The 20,539-nt window shown below is 30.1% G+C and overlaps 1 protein-coding gene across 16 annotated transcripts; it reads right to left on the bottom strand.

Annotated features, from left to right (window-relative positions):
- Positions 1-4,431: 4,431 nt before the first annotated feature.
- LOC107942093 (LRR receptor-like serine/threonine-protein kinase GSO1) lies at positions 4,432-12,478 on the bottom strand. Of its 16 annotated transcripts, none has more exons than XM_041110887.1 (8): positions 11,562-12,474; positions 11,034-11,324; positions 6,203-8,055; positions 5,697-6,060; positions 5,147-5,235; positions 4,945-5,076; positions 4,787-4,848; positions 4,432-4,677 (listed from the first exon to the last, which is right to left on the bottom strand). In XM_041110887.1, the coding sequence occupies exons 1-3, from the start codon at positions 12,397-12,399 to the stop codon at positions 7,142-7,144; spliced, it is 2,043 nt and encodes a 680-aa protein (XP_040966821.1). In that variant the 5' UTR covers positions 12,400-12,474; the 3' UTR covers positions 4,432-4,677; positions 4,787-4,848; positions 4,945-5,076; positions 5,147-5,235; positions 5,697-6,060; positions 6,203-7,141. The 16 variants fall into 16 exon arrangements, with proteins under 16 accessions (XP_040966821.1, XP_040966823.1, XP_040966820.1 ...); XM_041110889.1 differs by having other exon boundaries at positions 5,433-6,060; positions 11,562-12,473; XM_041110886.1 differs by adding an exon at positions 5,433-5,523 and having other exon boundaries at positions 4,945-5,235; positions 11,562-12,473.
- Between the last annotated feature and the right edge of the window lie 8,061 nt (positions 12,479-20,539).

Genomic DNA, 20,539 nt, shown 5'->3' with positions numbered 1-20,539 from the left:
GAGTTTCATCTCATGTTTTGATGTCAGAATAGGTCTGTTGGTCTGGTGGTTGGGTGTGTATTAGTGTACTTTTGGGACTTGGGTTCGAGTCCTCATGTGTGTGTTTTGAGGGGATTATTTTGATGAAGTTTTGTTTTGTTGAAAAAGGTTTGATATTTGTTTATTAAATATTTATTTAGTTTGGATTTTTATTTATTTTTTATTATTTTTTTAACTTCTGTTCTTTTTTCACGTTCTCTCTTCTCCCTCACCATGGTCTGCTTTCTCCTTCTTTTTTGCTTGGATTTCTTGTGCCTTTCGGTAAAAAACAAAAGAAGAACGGTTTTAATTCAAAAAGCTTTGGATTCTGTTGTCAAGTTAGAGTCTGGTAGTTTTGGTTGCAAGTTAGGTGTGGGATCATAACTCTTTTAATTTATTAGTGAATTAAGGATTCGATTTAGTGGCATTCTATAATTTCATGTGTGCTCAAAATCTTTCCACTTTATTGTCAAATTTTTGACTTATTTTGTAGAATTTGACACTGTTTGTGTGTTTGGGAAATTGACCTTTCGAAAGGTCGATTAATGTGGTGATGGATGGAAATTAGGTGTGATTTTGATATACTTTTGGGTAGTTAAGGTTTGGGGTTCATTTTAATGTCGCAAAATCAAGTTTTAGACCAATTTCAGTGTGGTTTCATGACCACACGGATGGCCACAAGGGCATGTGCCCTTTTACGAGAGGTTTACACAACTGTGTGCAGTTGGGATTTAGGGTTTCAGGGCTGATTTTGGTGCCACACGATCGTGTGGCCAATTTGGGGATTTAGGAGTTCCACACGGGCATGTACCTTGGACACACAACCATGTCTAGTGGGCATACGGGCATGTAAGACCCTCACATGGCTATGTCTGCCCTGTACCCTATTTAAGCACAAACGGATAGAGGGTGACACATCCTGTTCACATGGCCATGCCCCTAGGACACATGAGCATGTTCGATAGCCACACGGGCTTGTACCTTTTTCTACATGGGCGTGTGCCCCTCTACATAGGCGTGTTGGCCCCCGCACGGCTGTGTAGCCCTGTTACGCAGTTTTTCACTTATTGCGTAGCTTAATCCTTTTTACTTCTTGTGTTGTTCAGCGCTTGATGGTCCTTCTATATAAGAACTAGGGACTCCGACACGGCTTAGAGTCGTGTGATTATTTGTAAATATGGTACTAAATGGTTGATTTGTGCAAGCGTGTTTGTAATGTGCTTGTGAATTGATACCTCATCCTATGTTTGGACGTGAGGAAGTTTGATAATAAGCTTGTGTGTGTGCAAGAGAATTTCTGACTCTATACTCTATTTTCATATTTCTGATCTCTGATTGTGTGCATAACGCAATAGCTTAGATCTTGTATTTGATTGGGTGTATGAGTGACTAATGGTGTTTAAAGTGCATTTCTGATTCTGTCTGACCGTTTGTACGTTGTGTTCACTAATTCTGTGTATTTGTCTGCATACATACATTTGCATAAAACATTTGAGGGTTTGGTTGTGAAGAGAAGGAAGACTGTACTGTATAAACGTCAACTTTGTTCGTATTATTATCTGATTTGGTAGGTTTAACTGTAACATATCTATACTCAATTTACCGCAATGCACTGTACTGTATATGCATCAACTTTGTTGCATTTTACTATTTTATCTGGCAGTTTTAACTGCAACATATCTGTACAGCGGTTTACTGCAATGCACTGTACTCTATATACGTCAACTCTGCTGCATATTATTTTTTGAGTGACTTGGACCACATACATGGTGTGTAGGGTTGGATGGGCCTTTCGAGGTCCTATGTGGTGTGTTTGGTTGGATGAGCTTAAATAGCTCTTGTGGGGTGTGATCGGGGGACAGAGAGGTGTTTTGGCTATATGGGTGGGTTTTAATACTTGACTACATTCATGTTTAACTCTAAGTTCGAGATGAAGGATTTAGGTGCAGCAAAGAAAATTTTGGGGATGGAAATTTTAAGAGATAAACATTTTGGGAAATTGTTTTTATTGCAACAAAAGTACATAATGAAGATACTCAAGCGATTCAAGATGCAAGATTCAAAACTAGTAAGTACTCCTTTAACTGCATACTTTAAACTCTCAATTTCAGCTTCCCCGTAGCATGAAGAAGATGAAAGGTACATGTCAAAAGTACCTTATTCAAGCACAGTCAGGAGTTTGATGTATGCAGTGGTATGCACTCCTCCCAATATTTCACAAGTTGCTAGTGTTGTTAGTCGATAAATGGCCAATCTCGATACACTGATATGCAGTTAAGTGGATTTTTAAATATTTGTGGGGTACTTCTAACATGTGCTTAGATTTCATAAAAACTTAAAAGGGTTTAGTCAGATATATTGATTCAGATAATGCAGGAGACTTAGATCAAAAAAGGTCTCTCATAGGTTACATATTTTCTTTTTGGAATTGTGTTGTTAATTGGAAAGCTACACTACAATATATAGTGGCTTTGTCAACCATCGAAGTAGAATACATGGAAATTACTAAAGTAGTAAAAGAAGCAATTTGGTTAAAGGACCTATTTAATGAACTAGTAAGTGAAAAAGGGGCAGCTGTTGTATATTGTAATAGTCAAAGTGTCATTCATCTCACTAAAGATCAAATGATCACGAAAAAATGAAGCAAATAGACATTCATTATCATTTTGTTCAATAGGTGATCATTTAAGAAATGTTCAGATTCTTAAAATTGACACAGAACACAATCCAACCAACATATTGACAAAAAGTCATCAAATTTCAAATGCTCGGACTTGGTAAGTATCTGACGAAGATTCAAGTAGGCCCGTAACAGGGCTTGGAAAAAGAGGTAAGTCAAATATGACTCAAGGTGGAGATTTATGGAATTATGCCTCACATTTTCGGATCAAACAGTGTGTGATGTCACAATAAAGAAGTCTTCTTCATCCCAATGAATAGCTAACTTCACGACGAGAAGAGAGCTTTCATCTCGATGACACGATGACCCTTTGTCCTGACAACATGATGCCATATCACGATGTGGCAACATGCACCTCAAGTTTTTTGGCTTTCTTCTCACAGTTAAACCATATTTTTAGTTTCCCATTTAATCTTTGATTAACCTAGGATTGTTGTAGTCATATATGCTATGAATTTCATCCTATAAATATACGTTAGTCACTCTATGTCTAATAAAAAAATATTTAGATTGAGAGAATTATGTTCTTTGTTTTGAAAGGTTTATTCTTGCAGGGCTACGAGTTTTCCTTTAACTTTCTCCATCTTTTGTACTCTCCTTTATTATTGTGAAATCTCCTTTTGCCTATGGTTTTTTATCTTCTTTTGAGGAGCTTTTCCATGTAAAATTTGCATGCTTGATCTTTTCGATATTATTTTTTTTCACTTGTTCGTTGCATACATGGGTTAATTTCGAATAAAATATTTCACATATTAGTTAGTTTTTCTTTAAATCTACTTCTCGACAACTTATTTTGGATTAATTTTTTCATGTCTATGAAATCACCAAGAATTTAATGTTTGTTAGTAAATTTGCTAGAGATAATTTGGTGTTTTTCATGTTTTATCCCACTCATTTCCTTATTAAGGATGAGACTATCAGTGAAGTTCTTCTTCGAGGTCTTGAAAAAGATGGTTTGTATACAATTCTTACCGATGAATGCTATCATAAAGTTGTTTCTGATTGCAAGTCTTCATTACCTTTGGCATTCACTCAATAAGTTTATTATACTCCCACTAGCGATCTTGAAGATCAAACTCGTGTTTCAGAATAGTAGTTGTGGCATCGATGTCTCGACCATCCAGCTAAAGGTGTCTAAAACGTGGTATTATCCTCTTGTAATAATATTATTTTCATGAGAATCAAGAATGTACTTTTTTGTGATGACTACCATGTTGGCAAAATTCACAAATTACACTTTTCTTCATCAAACATTGTGTATCAGAAACTTAGTTTACATAAACGAAGTTTTGAAACCACTTTTTTGACACTACTATAAATCGAGTCGTTACAAAAAATACAAAAGAAGAAAAAACATGTTTAGACAATCCAAGAGGCCTTTGGCTTTGCTCCAATAATAGGAGATATAAGAGTTGTGTTATCAAATAGATGAATGCCAGACATTGCGATCAAACCAGTGATTTTGATGATGTTAATGGTTATTTTGATGGAGAGGTAGGAAATTAATATTTATATATAATATAATTATGCAATTCAAGCCATATATTGTAAGTTCATACATAAAAATTTCATGGGAAATCCAAAGGCAATTAAATGACTTGTAGGCTTGCTAAACTTTTTTTGAAGGCCCAAAGGCAATTGAACATTCATAAAATAGTCTCTAAATACTATAAAGACAAATAAAATCCACAGGAGCATTAGGAGCATTAGAGTTGATTAAGCTGCGCAGTAGCAGAACTTCCATCATAGGAAATATTACTTGGTACTTGGTAGTATATATGTAGACATTGATTTTGCATGCAATATTGGCAAAATCACCTCTTGAATTAGAAAAACAACATAATCCATGAAACATTGATAGCCCAATACAAATTTCATGTAGAAAAAAAAAGTCTTTTTGTTTTGTAGCATATGATAGTAAAGCATGCGAAGTTTAATTCTTCTTATTGGCCTCCTTTAGTTTCCTTGATCAATGACCACTAGCCAAAAACACAATTAGATTAAATTATAAATGATACCTTCAATTATGATAATATTAAATAGAACACACCGTAAATAACTCTAAATAAGTGGAAATTAGCAAATTACCTGGCAAGGCAAGCTAGCTCAGTTAAGACCAATGTGTTAGACATGTCCCTTCATTCAACAAGCTAGAAGAAAATGAAGAGAAACACTTAGAAAGCTCTTGAAAACAAATTAAACTTATATGTCATTGCTTGGATAAACTATGATTACCCATAACAGACCTTGTATTTGACTTTTTTGTTGAGGGAGATCAACTCATTAGGAGAAGTCTTCTGAATGTTATCTGCATGTAATCAATGTTGCCCTCAACAACAAAAGGTATTGTTCCCATATTGAGATTTTATTCCTAGCCTCTGCAGAAAAATCATGAAGAACACATACGAAAGGATTCAAACCACCAACTAATGCATATGTAACATTTACCTTGCAATCATCTCCATAAACCCATAGAGATCTTTGCGGAATCAAGAGACAAAACCCCAACGCAAGAATAATACCATTTGTTGAAGAGTCTGTCAAAATAATAAATGAAATTTAAATACATGGTTTTTTTAATGAAAGAAAATAACATATTTAATTAGAGAAAAACAAAAAAAAATCCGACAATAAAGCCCTCAGCAAAATATTAAAACAAAATTATACCATAATGAAATAAGAAACTAAGAAAATCAAATCTAACAAAGAAAATAAATTGATGTCCCAAAGCTACCATAAACCGTAATTCTTGGGAAGGCTTGCTACTCATTTTATTGGTTTCCATCTTGATTTTACAAAAGAAGTTTGAATTCCGAAGAGAGCAACTGATTGAGCAAAAGAAAGAAAATTAGTGTATTAATTTTCACAATTTATACGACAATCTTCAAAGAGACCGATACCGACATATTTGATATCTATAATTAAACTGCTAGAATAGATTAAAAATGTTAATAAAATTAAGCGTGAATTAATAACCACAAGTGTACTAATTACTCACCATCTTTGTTAAACATGTTTGATGTTGTTTAGCAACCTTTGTTTGATTTTCTTTAGCTCAACCACAACATCTTTCATATCTTTTCTTTTTTCTGGTAATTCAGCTGAACAATTCAAAGCCAACTCCATGATGGATGAAATACAATTTGCTTTAACAATAAAGTACTCATCCTCTCTTTTTAATAAATCAACATCAGCGATTTCTATCGCTCCTTGAGGCAATGAACTTTCCATCCAATGTCTTATAGTCCTTTCTTCAGCAAAAAAATTATCAGTTGGCTTCTTCTTTGTGAAAGTTTCTATAAGGACAATCCCATAACTATAGACGTCACATTTTACAGAAACAATTCCTGCTGATCCAAATTCTGCATTTCAAGTATAATTAGAGTATCGTTAATCCTTAATTATTTCTAAAGTGATTATTCAAATATATATATCCACCTACACATGAAACAAAATTATAAAATGCAAATTAGAAAAATAATAATACAAAAATAAAAAATTCACCTGGTGCCATATACCCAATAGTTGCAAGAGTCATGGTATGCTTCATTAAGTAACCTTCTCCCAACAATTTGGCAATGCCAAAATCTCCCACATGTGCAACCATGTCTTCATCTAGTAAAATATTGTTTGGTTTTAAGTCACAATGGATTATAGGTGTTGGATGTCCATTGTGGAGATGTTCTATAGCTGATGCAACATCAATCATTATCTCAACCCTTTGTATGAGATTAAGGAAATAGTTTTTAGAATGTAACCATTTCTCAAGATTTCCATTAGACATGTAATCAAGCACCAAGGCTTTGAAGTTAACACTTGAGCAGCAAGTAATGACCTTCACAATATTACGATGAACTATATTACGCATAGCATCACATTCAATGTCAAAACTCCTAAATGCCCCTTCTGTTTGCAAATTGAAAACTTTTATTGCAACTTCCATTCCATCTAAAAGCCTCCCTTTATATACATATCCAAAACTCCCTGAACCAAGCATATTGCTTTCCTCAAATCCATTAGTTGCTTGTGAAAGTTCAGCATGTGAAGTTCGTCTCAGTCTTTTCAAAGACAACAAATCATCCTTAATTGGTAGGGTTGTACTCCTACTTTGGCATCTTCTATACATAATAGTTAGCACTATTAGTAGTACGACAACACCAATTGTTGGTAAACCATACCTTAAAGCATGCAATATGATCATTTGGGAGTTTTCATGGATGTCGTTTTTGCAAGGTGGGACTAGCAATCTAGGTGGACCACAAAGTGCATAATTCTTCATGAATGATGTGCTAGAAAAGTTTGAAAAACTTCCTTCTGTAGGAATTTCCCCTTCAAGTCTATTGAAAGACACATTAAAATACTTTAGATGTAAAAGCTTTTCCAAAGATTTGGAAATGACTCCAGAGAGATTGTTCTTGCATAAATCCAAGGATTCCAAATTAATTAAACCACCAAATGATTCGGGGATTGACCATATAGCTTATTATTTGATAAATCTAATGTAACCAAAGTTTGAAGACCCCCAAATGTGGATAAAATATCGCCCATGAGAAGATTCCTTGATAAATTTAGTTTCCCTAGACTCCTCAAATTTCCAACATCAATAGCATAAGAATTGATAAGATGGTTTGATGATAAATCTATTTCTAAGATATCTTTAAGATTCCACAAAGTTGAGGGTATTGCCGAACTCAGTTTGTTGGAATTTAAGTAAAGATATCCCAAAGAATAAATATTACCTAGACAAGAGGGTATAGATCCATGCAGCTTATTCAACCCTAAAAACAATTTGTATAAACTCTCCAAATCACAAAGGCTCTCTGAGATAGGCCCTTCTAATTTATTAGAGGAAAGATCTAGACCTTGGAGTTTTCGCAGTCCTCTTATTGATTTTGGAATAAATCCACTTAACTTATTATAGTCAAGTTCTAAATCCAACATGCTGCTTAAGTTACCTATTTCCATAGGAATATTGCCTATAATCTCACAATTAGAGGCCATAAAGTATCGAAGGGAGTTTGAAAGGTTCCCGATATAAGTAGGAAGAACACCACTCAATGGATTTCCTGAAAGAATTATTCTTTTCAGATGCTTGCAATTCGCCAAAGAAGAAAGAAAGGTCCAATCATGATCAATAGCAGATCCTGCAATCAAATTATTGTTTTGGATATGAAGGCATTCAAGGTACCTTAAGTTGCCAAGTGTTGGGATTGGGCCAGAAAATAAGTTATCTGACAAGTCTAGTTCCTTAAGCATGGAAACATTGGAGATAGAGTTGGGAATGTTTCCGCTAAGTTTATTTCTCCACAATAAAAGATTCTCAAGCTTTGGAGCATTGGTAATGGGTGGTAAATTACCTGTAAAATAGCATCTTTTAGTATACATTTTCATTAAATACCAAATTCACAAAATATATAATACATTAAAAATGAACTCCTATGTATTGTTAGCCCAAGCCTTGCGTTGAAATCATCTTTACTTTCCAGATCTAAAATTGATTGAATATCAAATTTAAAAATATATAATACATTAAAATTTTTTTAAAAATATTTTAAATCTTTAATTCAAACAAAAATAAAAGTTTAAAATGAAAATGTGGCATCTAATCAATATTCCTTTATTTTCCTTCTATACAACTTTTGTCTATTTTTTAATTAATATGTATTGAAAATAAAAAAGATTTTTATATTGTGCAGTTCACTAAAAAATTTAAAAAAATATCAGAATTTTTTTATAAAAATGTAAGAAATGTTTTAAATATATATATAAAAAATAAGAAAAAATATATATACTACTAAAAATTATAAAAAAAAATTTCTCACCGTTATAATAATGTAGTTTTTTTAGAAAATAAAATGCAAAAGGAAAACCAGAAAAAATAGGGAAAAATCAGAAAAACTTAAAAAGAATCAACAAACTGCGAAGAAGGTGAGTTGTGGACTGATAAGATCAATTATAAAAATTAAAAGAATATACTAAAAAATTAAAAATATATTAGATATTTAAATATTTTTGAAATTTTTTAAATGGCAAGAGTTTGACCATGTGATCATTGTGTCTTGTAAGGATGCCACCTATAACAATTATTTTTTAATTCAATTAATCAAAATTTATAATCAGTACATCTTATTAGGTGATAAATTTGGATAAGTCTTATATTTTCAATTTATTTAAATAATAAAATAAATAATATTATGTAAAATAAATAATATTCTAAATTATTCCAAATATTTTTTTTACTAGTTGAAGATGGATTGTTTGTCTCTAAACCAATATCTTAAGAACTATTGTTGAATGTTTGACTATTCTAAAAATTTTTGGTGCAAAATAGAAAGAGTATGTGCACGACAGTGGATGGAGAAAGCTTGCTCTAGACATTAAATAGGGAGTTAAATCAAATAAACATAACACTAGTAAAACGCTAAAACTTGATGTATTTTAAAATATTAAAATGTTGATATAAGAATTTATTAAATATTTTTTATAAAAATTGGTTGTATTATAATAAACAATTTCTAATAATTTTTATAGTTTTTAATAATTTTATTTTTTTACATTTTTTTAAAAATTAACAAATTTGTAATTTTTAAAAAATTATAGATTTATAATTTAGTTAATTTTAATAATTTTATTTGAATTTATATATATATTTAAATTTTTTGATTTTTTTTGTCTAAATGATGATGCCATCGTGACATCGGGAATGTGTATCACATGACAATTTATGATTGGTTGGACATCCCAACCGATTTTTTTAAGGACCAAAGGACTGTGTCGAAAATGTTTGATAATATTAGGGACTAAAGTGAGAAAAGCAGTATACTTTAAAGAATAAAGTGTGCATTAAACCTTTAAAAATATATCTATAATATGTATAAATGTATGAGTTTTGAGAAGTTTTTGATCTGATAATTATTTTAACATTTTTTATCATTTATCAAATTTATAAATAAGAATTTTGGTTTTACTAAAATATTTGATTAAATAAACTTATTAAAAATTTAGCATCGTTATAAATAAAAATTTCCTTTCTATTAAAAAATTATTAAAATAATTTATATAATAAAAATTTAAAATACATATTGAATTACTATATACTTAAATTATTATTAAAAACTCTATCATAAGTGTATGCATGTAAGAACCAAATAATATACAATAAGAAATCAAAGCACTGATTAATACTAATAACAAATGGCATATGTAAGATATTAAAATAAAAAAAAATAAAAAGATTAAATTGCAAGTAAAACGAAATTTAAACATATGAATACGTCATATTAATAATACTAATTGAATGAAATTATTTATCGTGGTGTTGTTGTCAATCTTAAGTTGGTATCTAGTTAATTTGTGACACAATTTCAATCAACAACATTATTAATATATATAATTTATGGAGGTAATAGAGTGTGCATAATAAAAACAAAATGTATAAAAAATTTAAAATAAAATTTTGGTTAAGTTTTAGTTCAAATCTCACCATTAACATTTTTATTTTGTTTTTTGAAATAAAAAGACTAAATTACCCTCAAATAATATAACTTATTTTAAATAAGAAATAATATTCTTGCAATTTCTCTAACCGAGTTTATACTCGATTGACTTACGACACCAACTCAATTAGAAGCTTAAATAATAGTATAGATGTTCATTACTTTAATTTTAAAGAGCAAATTTTAATTATTTATATAACAAATAACTTTATAATTCATATATAAATTTTATAAATAATATATTTATATAGTTTAATCTAATCTATTATATTTATATTAAGTATATATCATCTACAAACTTTTAAGATCAATTTATTGCCTATCAAGAAAAGAAAAAAAATGAAATTACAATATATCAATTTTTATATTTTTTATGATGCCTTGATAATGATAAAAAAATTTATTAGCACTATTTTTGAATTAACAAAAATAAATTATATTTTTTAACTATATTTACTAGTCATTATTTTAAATAATATTACTATTTTTTAATTACATAAACTAAAATTATATTAGATATTAAATATGGTGCAATGCTTTAATTATGGCTTGAAATTTTATTATTACATTTGAAATATTAAATAAATTAATATTTTTAATTATGTTCAACCATTTGAATAATAAATTAAAAATAATAATTAGAATAATTAAAAATTAAATGCTTAAAATCAAGTGTCAATCTATATAAATGGGAATTAAAAATTTTAAGATAAACCAATTCATATAAATCTTATTGTTTATTATCAAATTAAAATGATAAAGTATATGACCAAAAAAGAAGAAACAAATTAAACAGAATGCTTTTTGGACTTTGGAAAAAAATAAAGTGAAACACATACCTTCTAAACTGTTGTCATTTAGATATATTCCTTGGAGCATAGTTGAATTAAAAATACTTTTTGGAATCAGCCCACTGAATTTATTTGCTGCTAAATTCAAAATCTGAAGCTGGTAACATTCACCCATACTTGATGGAATATTACCAGATAATTCATTATGTTCCAAGAGAAGCCCTTCAAGCATGGGACAATGGTAACACAAACCATTAGGTAAACTACTAGATAGACTATTGTTGGAGAGAAAAATAGTCTTCAGAGAAGAAATGTTGAAGATAGGAGTCGGAATCTGACCTGCAGACAGTCGAAAAGTCAAGGTGTTAAAACTACCTATTTTGTTAGCATTAAAGAGGTTTTCTTTTTCTGTTATACAGTAATTTGGAGATATTAGATTTTAATATAATATTTTTGATCAAATTAACTATTTTGCTTTGAATTAAATAAAAAATTCTCACTTCTATAACCCATTACAAATCAAACTCTTTCATAAAAAATTTACTTTAAACTAAAGAAATCAAGGAAATTCAATACCTTCTAAATTATTCAACCCCAAATATAATTTTTCGAGTCGTGTCAGATTTCCAATACTTCTTGGAATGATACCCGTAAATTGATTATAGGACAATGCCAAAATTTGAAGGTTGTTGCATTTGCCCATACTTGATGGAATGTTTCCGGATAATTCATTCCGACTCAAGTAAAGCCCTTCAAGTTTGGCTAAATGTTGACACATATCATTAGGCAAACTACCTGATAGGCTATTGCTGAAGAGACTAACAATCTTCAGGGCAGAAATCTTGAAGATTGAATATGGAACCTGACCAGATAATTGATTGAATTGCAAGTTCAAGATCTCTAGATTGGACATGTTAACAAGTGCTTGAGGGATTGTGCCTGTAAAGATATTGTTTCCCATTTCCAGCCTTTGAACTCTTTGTAAGTTCCCAAGCCATGCTGGAATTTCCCCATTAAGACGGTTGTAGCTTAACTGAATGATCCTCAAACGATGCAATTTGCCCAATTCTTTAGGCAAATGGCCAGATAAATTGTTGCTACTCAAGTCGAGAGAAAGTAGAAATGAAAGATTTCCAAGGTGTGGAGGGATAGTACCCCTAAGATTCATGCTTGTAAGATTCAAAGCTATAACTCTTTTATGGATGATGCCACAAGAAACACCAATCCAATTGCAAACAGAGGTAGAGGCCGACCAATTGTTTGCCAAGACATTTTGAGGATCGGCAATGCAATCCTTAAACTCGAGAAGCACAAACTGATCGGAGTTGAGATTCCTGGCTGTCATAGCCAAGCAAACTACGGAACATGGTATGAATAAACCTAGAAGAAGATGGAAGCAAGTGTTGTAATTCATGATTGCAAGACGAAATAAGCCAAGAAAATAAAAAAGTAGGGAAAGGGAACTTGAATTGATAAAAAGAACAGTTGGATGATGAAGAAAAGCACTAAGAGCATGCTTTAATATGCTTTAATATGATGGAGACAAGTACAAGCACTAATAACATATTTTCACCAAATAAATTATAAAAAAGAAAATTAAAACAAAATAAGGTTAAAAATTTAACACATGCTGTTAGATAAAATTTGGGATTTAATTATTATACTTAAAAATTTTAAAATTAAATTTTATTGTTACTATTTAAAAATTTTAGTCTTATCATAAATATTGTTAGCGTTTTTTTTTATCAAATTTTGTCAAGTTGACATAATAATTAGGTTTCCCTCGTATGATGTGGTATATGATTGATAAAAAATAAACATGTTAAGTTGATATATTTTGACAAAAAAAATTACCAATGATGATAATGATTAGATTAAAATTTTTAAATTAAAAATTGTAGGGATTAAATTTATAACTTTTAAAGTATAAAGACTGAATCTCAAATTTTATAGAAATATAGGGCTAACAACATATTTTAACCACCAAATAATATCTACAATTTTCAATTAGAACTACATTGGACTTAATTGGCTAAGGGTTAACATATCAATTGATATATGAGTTTCATATTTTTTTTATAATGTTGTACTTTTGGTTTTTGTGCAATGTGATAATTGTATTTGCTAAAAAGTTATATATTTTGATACTTAACGGTAACATTGCTAAATTTTTAGTGTTTAATTTAAATTTTAGAGTTTATTTAATGAACATTAATTGTTAATATTATTATGTTTATTTTTTATGATTTTGTTAATAAAATAAATTTATGTTAATCTTGTTTTCTTTCTAATTTTAAAATTGATTACATGAAAGTTAATTGCTAATATTATTAGTTAATTATGAGTTTTCTTCAAATCAAATTAAAACCCGAAAGGTCCCTCTTTTTCAATATTAGTTTTAGTTATCCATTAAATTTGTCTCTTTGTAATAAAATTAAATTATAGAAACAACATTAAATTTAAAAAAAAAATTCACAATAATTTATTATTTAAAAACTCCCCGAAATTTAAAATTATTGTTATAAATATATCATTAAATTATACAGAATTTAATTTTCTTTCAAATACTACAGTTAATAAGGAAAGAGAATATAATACATATAAATAAAACTTTTTAAAAATAAATATTGTTTAATTAGTTAATTTAAAAATCAATAGCGTCTAAAAACTGTCAGAATGAAATATTAGATCATTATTCTAAAAAATAAAATATGACAATGTTTAAAAATTTTATTAAAAAAGTTTTTAAATTTTATATAATTTTAAAAAATAAAAATAGTACTAAAAAAATTTAAAAGAAAATTTAAATATTAATTAGTAAATTATTTTTAGAACATTTTCCACAATTTGCCATCATTATTTGTGAGTGATTTGTGGGCTAAGAGGTTGAACACTTCTGCATCATATAGCATTTAAGCCGGGTCTTTGGAGTTATATGATACTTTAACATAGACAGACTTGTCTATAATTAGTCACTGCTTGACTTTGGGTGAATTCTTCCAACTAGTGTGATGGTGTTACTCTCCAAGAATTATTGTAGCGTCCTTATCCAACTAGCGTAGAGTTATCTTTATTCCTACCCCACACTGGCAACAAACTACTGATCAAATTAATTTGAAGATATCACTTTTTGAATCCATGAGTTTTGTTTTCCCTTTTTTTTCTTTTAAATATCAAGAGACAACAAAAATTATTTTACTAAGAAATTTTAATTCACTCAAAAAGTAAATGTTTTATTTCAAGGGGCCACAATTAAACATTAGATTTTAAATTTTTAAATTTTTGAACAACTACGTAATTAGCAAGTACCAATTTTGAATGTTGTAGGGGTGCTATAATTTTTTCTATGCGTAATCGACTCTTGAACTCATTTTTTCTAGAATTCAATGCAAACCTTAAATTTATCTTTTTAAAAGAATTTTAAAATCTTTTTATAAAAGACGATTATTTTAGGTGACCAATCACACTTAACCAAAAAAAAAAATGGTGGCCACTCCTTTCCTATAAATGTAAAAATCTTTTTAAACAAAATAAGGTTGAAATATGCTAGTTGTCCTTATACTTTGATAAAATTTGAGATTTAATCCTTATACTTAAAAATGTTAAAAATTAAGTCTTGTTGTTTTTATTTAAAAATCTGTCCTATTGTTAATATTGTTTTTTTTTTTGTGAAAAATTTGTCAACTTGATATATTAATTAGATTTCCCTTATATGTCGTGGTATATGGCTGACACAAAATAAATAAGTTGACGAATTTTGTCAAAAAATATCAAATATGATAATAATTGAATTAATTTTTTAAAATTAAAAAAAGTAAACGATTGAATTTATAACTTTTAAAGTATAAAGAATGAAGTTATTGAAATACAAGAACTAACAACATATTTTAAAATATTACTAGTAACACTAATAAATTATATATCTACAACAAGAATGGTAGCCTCTTATATTATATTCATGTATCTATTTTGCATCTTTCATTATAATATAATTTATTAATTTTAATATATTTATAGAATAATATGCATTAAATTTTTTTATATCATAAAAATTATAATAAACTTAAAAAATAATTTAAAGATATTTAATTATTAACGGAAAGAAATTATATCATATATATTCAGTATATATTAAAATCCTAAATCATTAATTATATATCTACATATTATAATAAATTCATCTTTCAAAATTTTCCTAAATTATATTTATAGTACTATTATAAATATATTATATCATAAATATTCTTTCAAATGTTTTTTAATGTTTAACAATAAGTTAATTTATAAAATATTCTTTCAACAAATTAACGTGATGAGATCGTTAGGTGCTTGGATTTGGTGATGGGGATGAGGAGAAAAGGGATGGATGTAACACCCCGTACCCGAGACCGTTTCCGGAGTCGGACACGAAGTGTGAACGAACTTAACTCATTTATTTATACAGTTCATTTTACCATTTCCAGACAAGCTGGCTAACTACATCACTGCCACCTTAAAAATCATATCTTCAGTTACAAAACTCGAAAACCAGTTCCGTGAATTTTTCCTGAAACTAGACTCATGTGTCCATCTACAAATTTTTTTCTAGAATTTTTGGTCAAGCAAATTAGTACATTTTATTAGTTAAAGTCTCCCCTATTTCAGGGTTCGACTACTCTGACCTCTGTGTATTACGAACCAGATATCTCTCTGTACAAATATTCAATGACTATGCCGTTTGTCCCTAATAAAATTAGACTCAATATGGAATCTGTAAATATAAAGTATGACTTCTAATTATCTTTGTATAATTTATGGTGAATTTCTAAATTCGGGACAGGGGATTCAGAAATTGTTCTGGTCCTGTTTCACAAGATTTTAAATATCTCATACAGTATAGCTCATATACTTGTTTTACTTCTTCCATGTAAAATAGACTCATCGAGCTTCGATTCCATAATTTATCCATTATTTAATTCTATTTTTACTATTTTTAGTGATTTTTCAATTTCACAACACTACTGCTGTCTGCCTCTATTATTAGAGTAAAATTTTTTTTCTATTAGAGTAATTTAGCATGCATATCACCAAGTATGATCATGACTAGCCATACCCAAGGCTAATCATTACCAAGCATTTCCTTACTACTCAATAACCATATCATGAGTGTAACACCGGAAATGATTAGCCATGACAAACGGCATAATAATTAAATAGACTTTAACTGTTACTTATAACTAAGTATCATAAGACCCAATTCAACTTAACATTTACGCCATTTTCGCATGGCTAAAAGTATACATACCAAAGTTCAAACAAAACATAATAGCCCATACATGCCGAAATGTTCTCTTAGACCAACTAAGAAGAAGATACCAAAAAGTTACAAGCTGGTGCGATGACTTTGACGGTGATCCCGAGCACACAAAAATGGATCAAAGGAACCTAAATAAGTGACAAATAAACACACCAATGAGTATATAACTCAGTAAGTCATAAGCATTACATACCGTATAATTATAAGAAATCATAAGAGAAGCAAATAATGCAAAAAAAATCAGTTACTCCAACTATACCGAGCTACGCTATCATTTCTTAGAATTTCGATTCAATCTCATGCCAAGTCCTACAATCAAATCAAACACCAAAACAACCCAATTGATTTAGACCCGATCCCTCAAAGCATGGAATTTTGATGCACTAGATAAATTTGTACCTACTCAGTACATGCCTCAAGTTCGATACTTTAGTTACTAGTTCTACCACTTCGTTCTTTCACGCTCATTTTATATTATTAATCGAATTTGCACACATAGTGCTCGTCACACTCGCACACATAGTGCCATAGCACACCGCACACTCAGTGCATTGGATTTTCTCTTATACTCCAACACCCAAATCGGCACACATAGTGCTACTTAATTCCGCACACATAGTGCCACATGTTAACTCATTTTGATAAGGAAATTTACTTAATTTAAATAGCACATATGGTCATATTAATAAATAGGAAAATTATTCCAAGAGAACTCCTAACGAAAGGAATCCCTTTTATGATTCACTAATATTATTTATATACAAGCTAATCAACCTCACAGGAGTGCTTAAGGACTTACCTTATATTGGATGAAATGATTCCCAATCGACTACTCTATTATCTTTGCTTTGCCTTTGTTTGATTCTCCCCCTTTGATGTTTTGATCTAGAATAAACACATTTAGTAGTTTAATTTTCTTGCTGGATACTTATGTGCATAATTTAATGGTTTTCACTCCATTTCACAACTATCCTTGTTCAAAATATCAAAACCTTAACCAATATTCGATTAATGCTTCAAGGCCGAATGTATTATCACTATTAAGGTAACCTAGTCTCAAGTATTTTTAATTCTAATATACAACATCATGTATCAACTCAACCTTATAAGTCAATATTACTCCTTCAATCGATTATCGAGAGTTAACAAAAAAATATTATCACAAACATATACACCTATATGGCCAAATATACCAAATTAAATTTAACCTTACTTATGTAATTACCTATAAGTTATTATACATCAAATTTCATACATTTAACCTTTTAATGCCTATTAACCATTCTTTTGATCTTAACCTAAAATGACAACTCCCATACTCAACATTTCAACCGAATTATCCCTATCACCCGAACTAAAATTCGCACCTTAACTTCATACAATTTTTTTTTTGACTTTCATAATTCATTCGGCCCCATCAAAGGACCCCTTTAACATACAAGGAAAATAATCATAGAGAAAGAAATTAACATTCTAATTAGACTCAATGTAACCGAATGTACCAAGTGCTACTAACCTACTTATTCAAAAATCTTCATTCCATACTATCATCCCCCTTTTATCCCATACAACATGAAAATGGCCTCCAATGTTAACACTTAGATTCACGGCACGATGCCCAAACCACCATAAAAGCTCCAACTTTCTTAACATTACTAAGAGTGCATCCAATTACTAACTTAACCTATCATAAAACTAAATCAACAATTCAAAACTTACCTCTTACTAGCTAAAGAAGAATGCCGAATTTCTTTTGGCAAGTTCCCCTTATTTCTTCATCTCTTCATTCGGCCAAGAAGAACCGATTTCTTCTTTTGTTTTCATCACATTTTCATTCTTTTTTTTCTTTTATTATTTCCTTTCTTTTACATAAAATAATGACCACTTCATGGAAATTTACCACATATTCTAATATATGCTCCATCATGGCCGGCCACTATGTATAAAAAAGGAGTATTTGACATGCAAAACCATTATTTTCACTACACGCTTTAATAGGTCCTTACAGATTAACTTATCACATTTCAAAAGTGTCACACATAAGTCCTATTAACTAAATTCACATGCAATCGACTAAATCGAAGCTTAAAACTTTCACACATTCATATTCACATATTCTAGACGATAATTATCACATTCAAATACTTCGGTGACTCGGTTTAGTGGTCCCGAAACCACTTCCCGACTAGGGTCAATTTAGGGCTGTCACAATGGAAGTGAGGAAAAATGTTGAGAAATTGAAAGGGTTAGCGAGGGAGGCCGCCATGAAAGGTGGTTCTATGGATATGAACCTTCAAGCTTTTGTGGATGATGTTGCTAAGGTTGTTGCAAGTAAATTTAAAAATGTTTTTTTAATTATTTTTTGTTAAAAAATATTTTTTTCTATGTGGAATGCCACATTAGCATACTACCATGTGGTGACTTTTGGTGATTTCCGTCCGTAACATTAGTCAGGTTAACAGTTAAATCGTTCAACTGACAAATTTCATTAAAGGAAGAGGTCAATTGATTTTTTTTAAAATCATTAAATACTCAATTGGTGCAATTTTTTCATAAAGACTAAATTATTATTATTTATTTGTTATCGTTGAAGGTTACACTAATAAAAAATTTTGAGGTAAAATTGGAATAACATCCTAAAAATCTAATATTTAATTTATAAAATTTTATTATTAATAAGTATTTATCTTAGTGGTTAAGTATTAGAGTTGTCTTTATAAGAACTTTTGGTGAAGTCCCTACGTGAGTGAATTGATATTATTATTTTTTATTTTTTGCATGGGTCGCGTAGGTGGTTGAGTTTGAGTCCATTTCAACTTCTAGAAAAAGGTGGTTAGTTAGCTAAGATGAGGTTAGTGCTTTGTAGATTTGGATTTGGTTTATTTTAAAATTTATTAATTAATTTTTTACAAAATTAAATTAGTTTTTTATCCTAATTTTTGGCTCACCATTCTTTCTTTTGTTTTCCTTTATGCTTTCTTTTTTTTTTCTGTTACCTTTCAAATCACGTCGATTTGTTCCTATTTTGCTTTTGAGTTTTTCTTTTCTTTCCTTAACGCTTCTCTACCATCGGGTCTTAATTCCTTAATTATTTTCTCTTTGTTGGCGTTGCTCGTTGGTAAGTGGGTTAGTTTCCGTTTTGATGTGTTTTTACGTGGTTAGTAAAAGAAATGTGTTAATTTTTGGATTATGGAGTTTATCGTTTTTAATAAATTCTCCACTAAGTTGACTCGTTTTCTGTTGTTACGTGCTAGGGTAAGAGATTAATTCTGATTTGGGGCTGTGTGGTTGTGTAGACTTTCCATGTGAGTTCGTTTGGTACTTTTAGGATAAATCGTTCTTTAAATCGTATCGCTACCATCACTAATGTGATGTTTTAATTTATGCATTTAGGATCTGGTAGTCTTGTGGGTGTTTTCGCATAAAAAATCGAACCAATTGTGTAACGAAAAACTCGAAAACAATGAGTGACGAAAGCTTAAAAATTGCACTATCGACGCCACGTGACTGTGTGACAGGCCGTGTGCTAGACCGTGTGTGACACACGATCTGGGCTAGTTGAGCCATGTAGACCACAAAGGTGTGTGTGAGGACGTGTGTTACGCCATGCGGGCCACACGGGCTGGCCATTTAGGCCGTGTGGGACCAAAATTCTAAATTTTTCCCTAGGGTTATACACATCATTATGATTGATCGTAAGCCTTCTGTAGGGTCAATATATGATCAAATAAACTGTAAAGTATGAATTCTAGTCAACTAGTATAAATTCTAATATATGTTCTTATATTTGAGATGTTATTTGTTAAATAAACCTTGTAATAGGCTATGAGAAACATGAAAAATGTTATGTATGCTTTGTATCTGTTATGTCATGCATGTATAACTATATCATGTCTGATTTTGTTTTGTTCTATTCTCTATTTGCATCTGGGATGGGTTATATTATGTGGAGGAAGTGTTTCTTTGAATGACAATAATTCGCCTATAACACTGGCAGCTCAACTACAAATATCTTGAAAAGTGTCATATCGACACTAAGTGGTGTGTAGGGCTGGATGGGTGTTTCATACCCCGTATGGTGTTTTGCGATGGTCGGAGATGGTGTGTAGCAGATGGGGGCAGGAATATATGTCTATATCTGTACTGCTTTAATATGAATTTGTTCTGCTAAATCTGTCTGATATAAATTAACTGTTTAAAGTTATTCATTATACATTGAGTTTTGTAAACTCACTTTCTGTTTGTTTGATATTTTAAG

The sequence above is a fragment of the Gossypium hirsutum genome, chromosome A04 (genome assembly GCF_007990345.1).
Source record: "Gossypium hirsutum isolate 1008001.06 chromosome A04, Gossypium_hirsutum_v2.1, whole genome shotgun sequence".
Taxonomy (NCBI): domain Eukaryota; kingdom Viridiplantae; phylum Streptophyta; class Magnoliopsida; order Malvales; family Malvaceae; genus Gossypium; species Gossypium hirsutum.
Note: the sequence above shows the minus strand (reverse complement) of the source record. Positions and strands in the feature narration are given on the sequence as shown.

What these genes read in the sequence shown, in the direction of transcription:
- LOC107942093 (XM_041110887.1), bottom strand. Translation starts at nt 12,399, where the DNA reads ATGAATTACAACACTTGCTTCCATCTTCTTCTAGGTTTATTCATACCA. An exon ending in GGGGTTGAATAATTTAGAAG is followed by an intron (nt 11,325 to 11,561) that starts GTATTGAATTTC and finishes GACTGTCTGCAG; the next exon opens with GTCAGATTCCGACTCCTATC. An exon ending in AAATGACAACAGTTTAGAAG is followed by an intron (nt 8,056 to 11,033) that starts GTATGTGTTTCA and finishes GCTATTTTACAG; the next exon opens with GTAATTTACCACCCATTACC.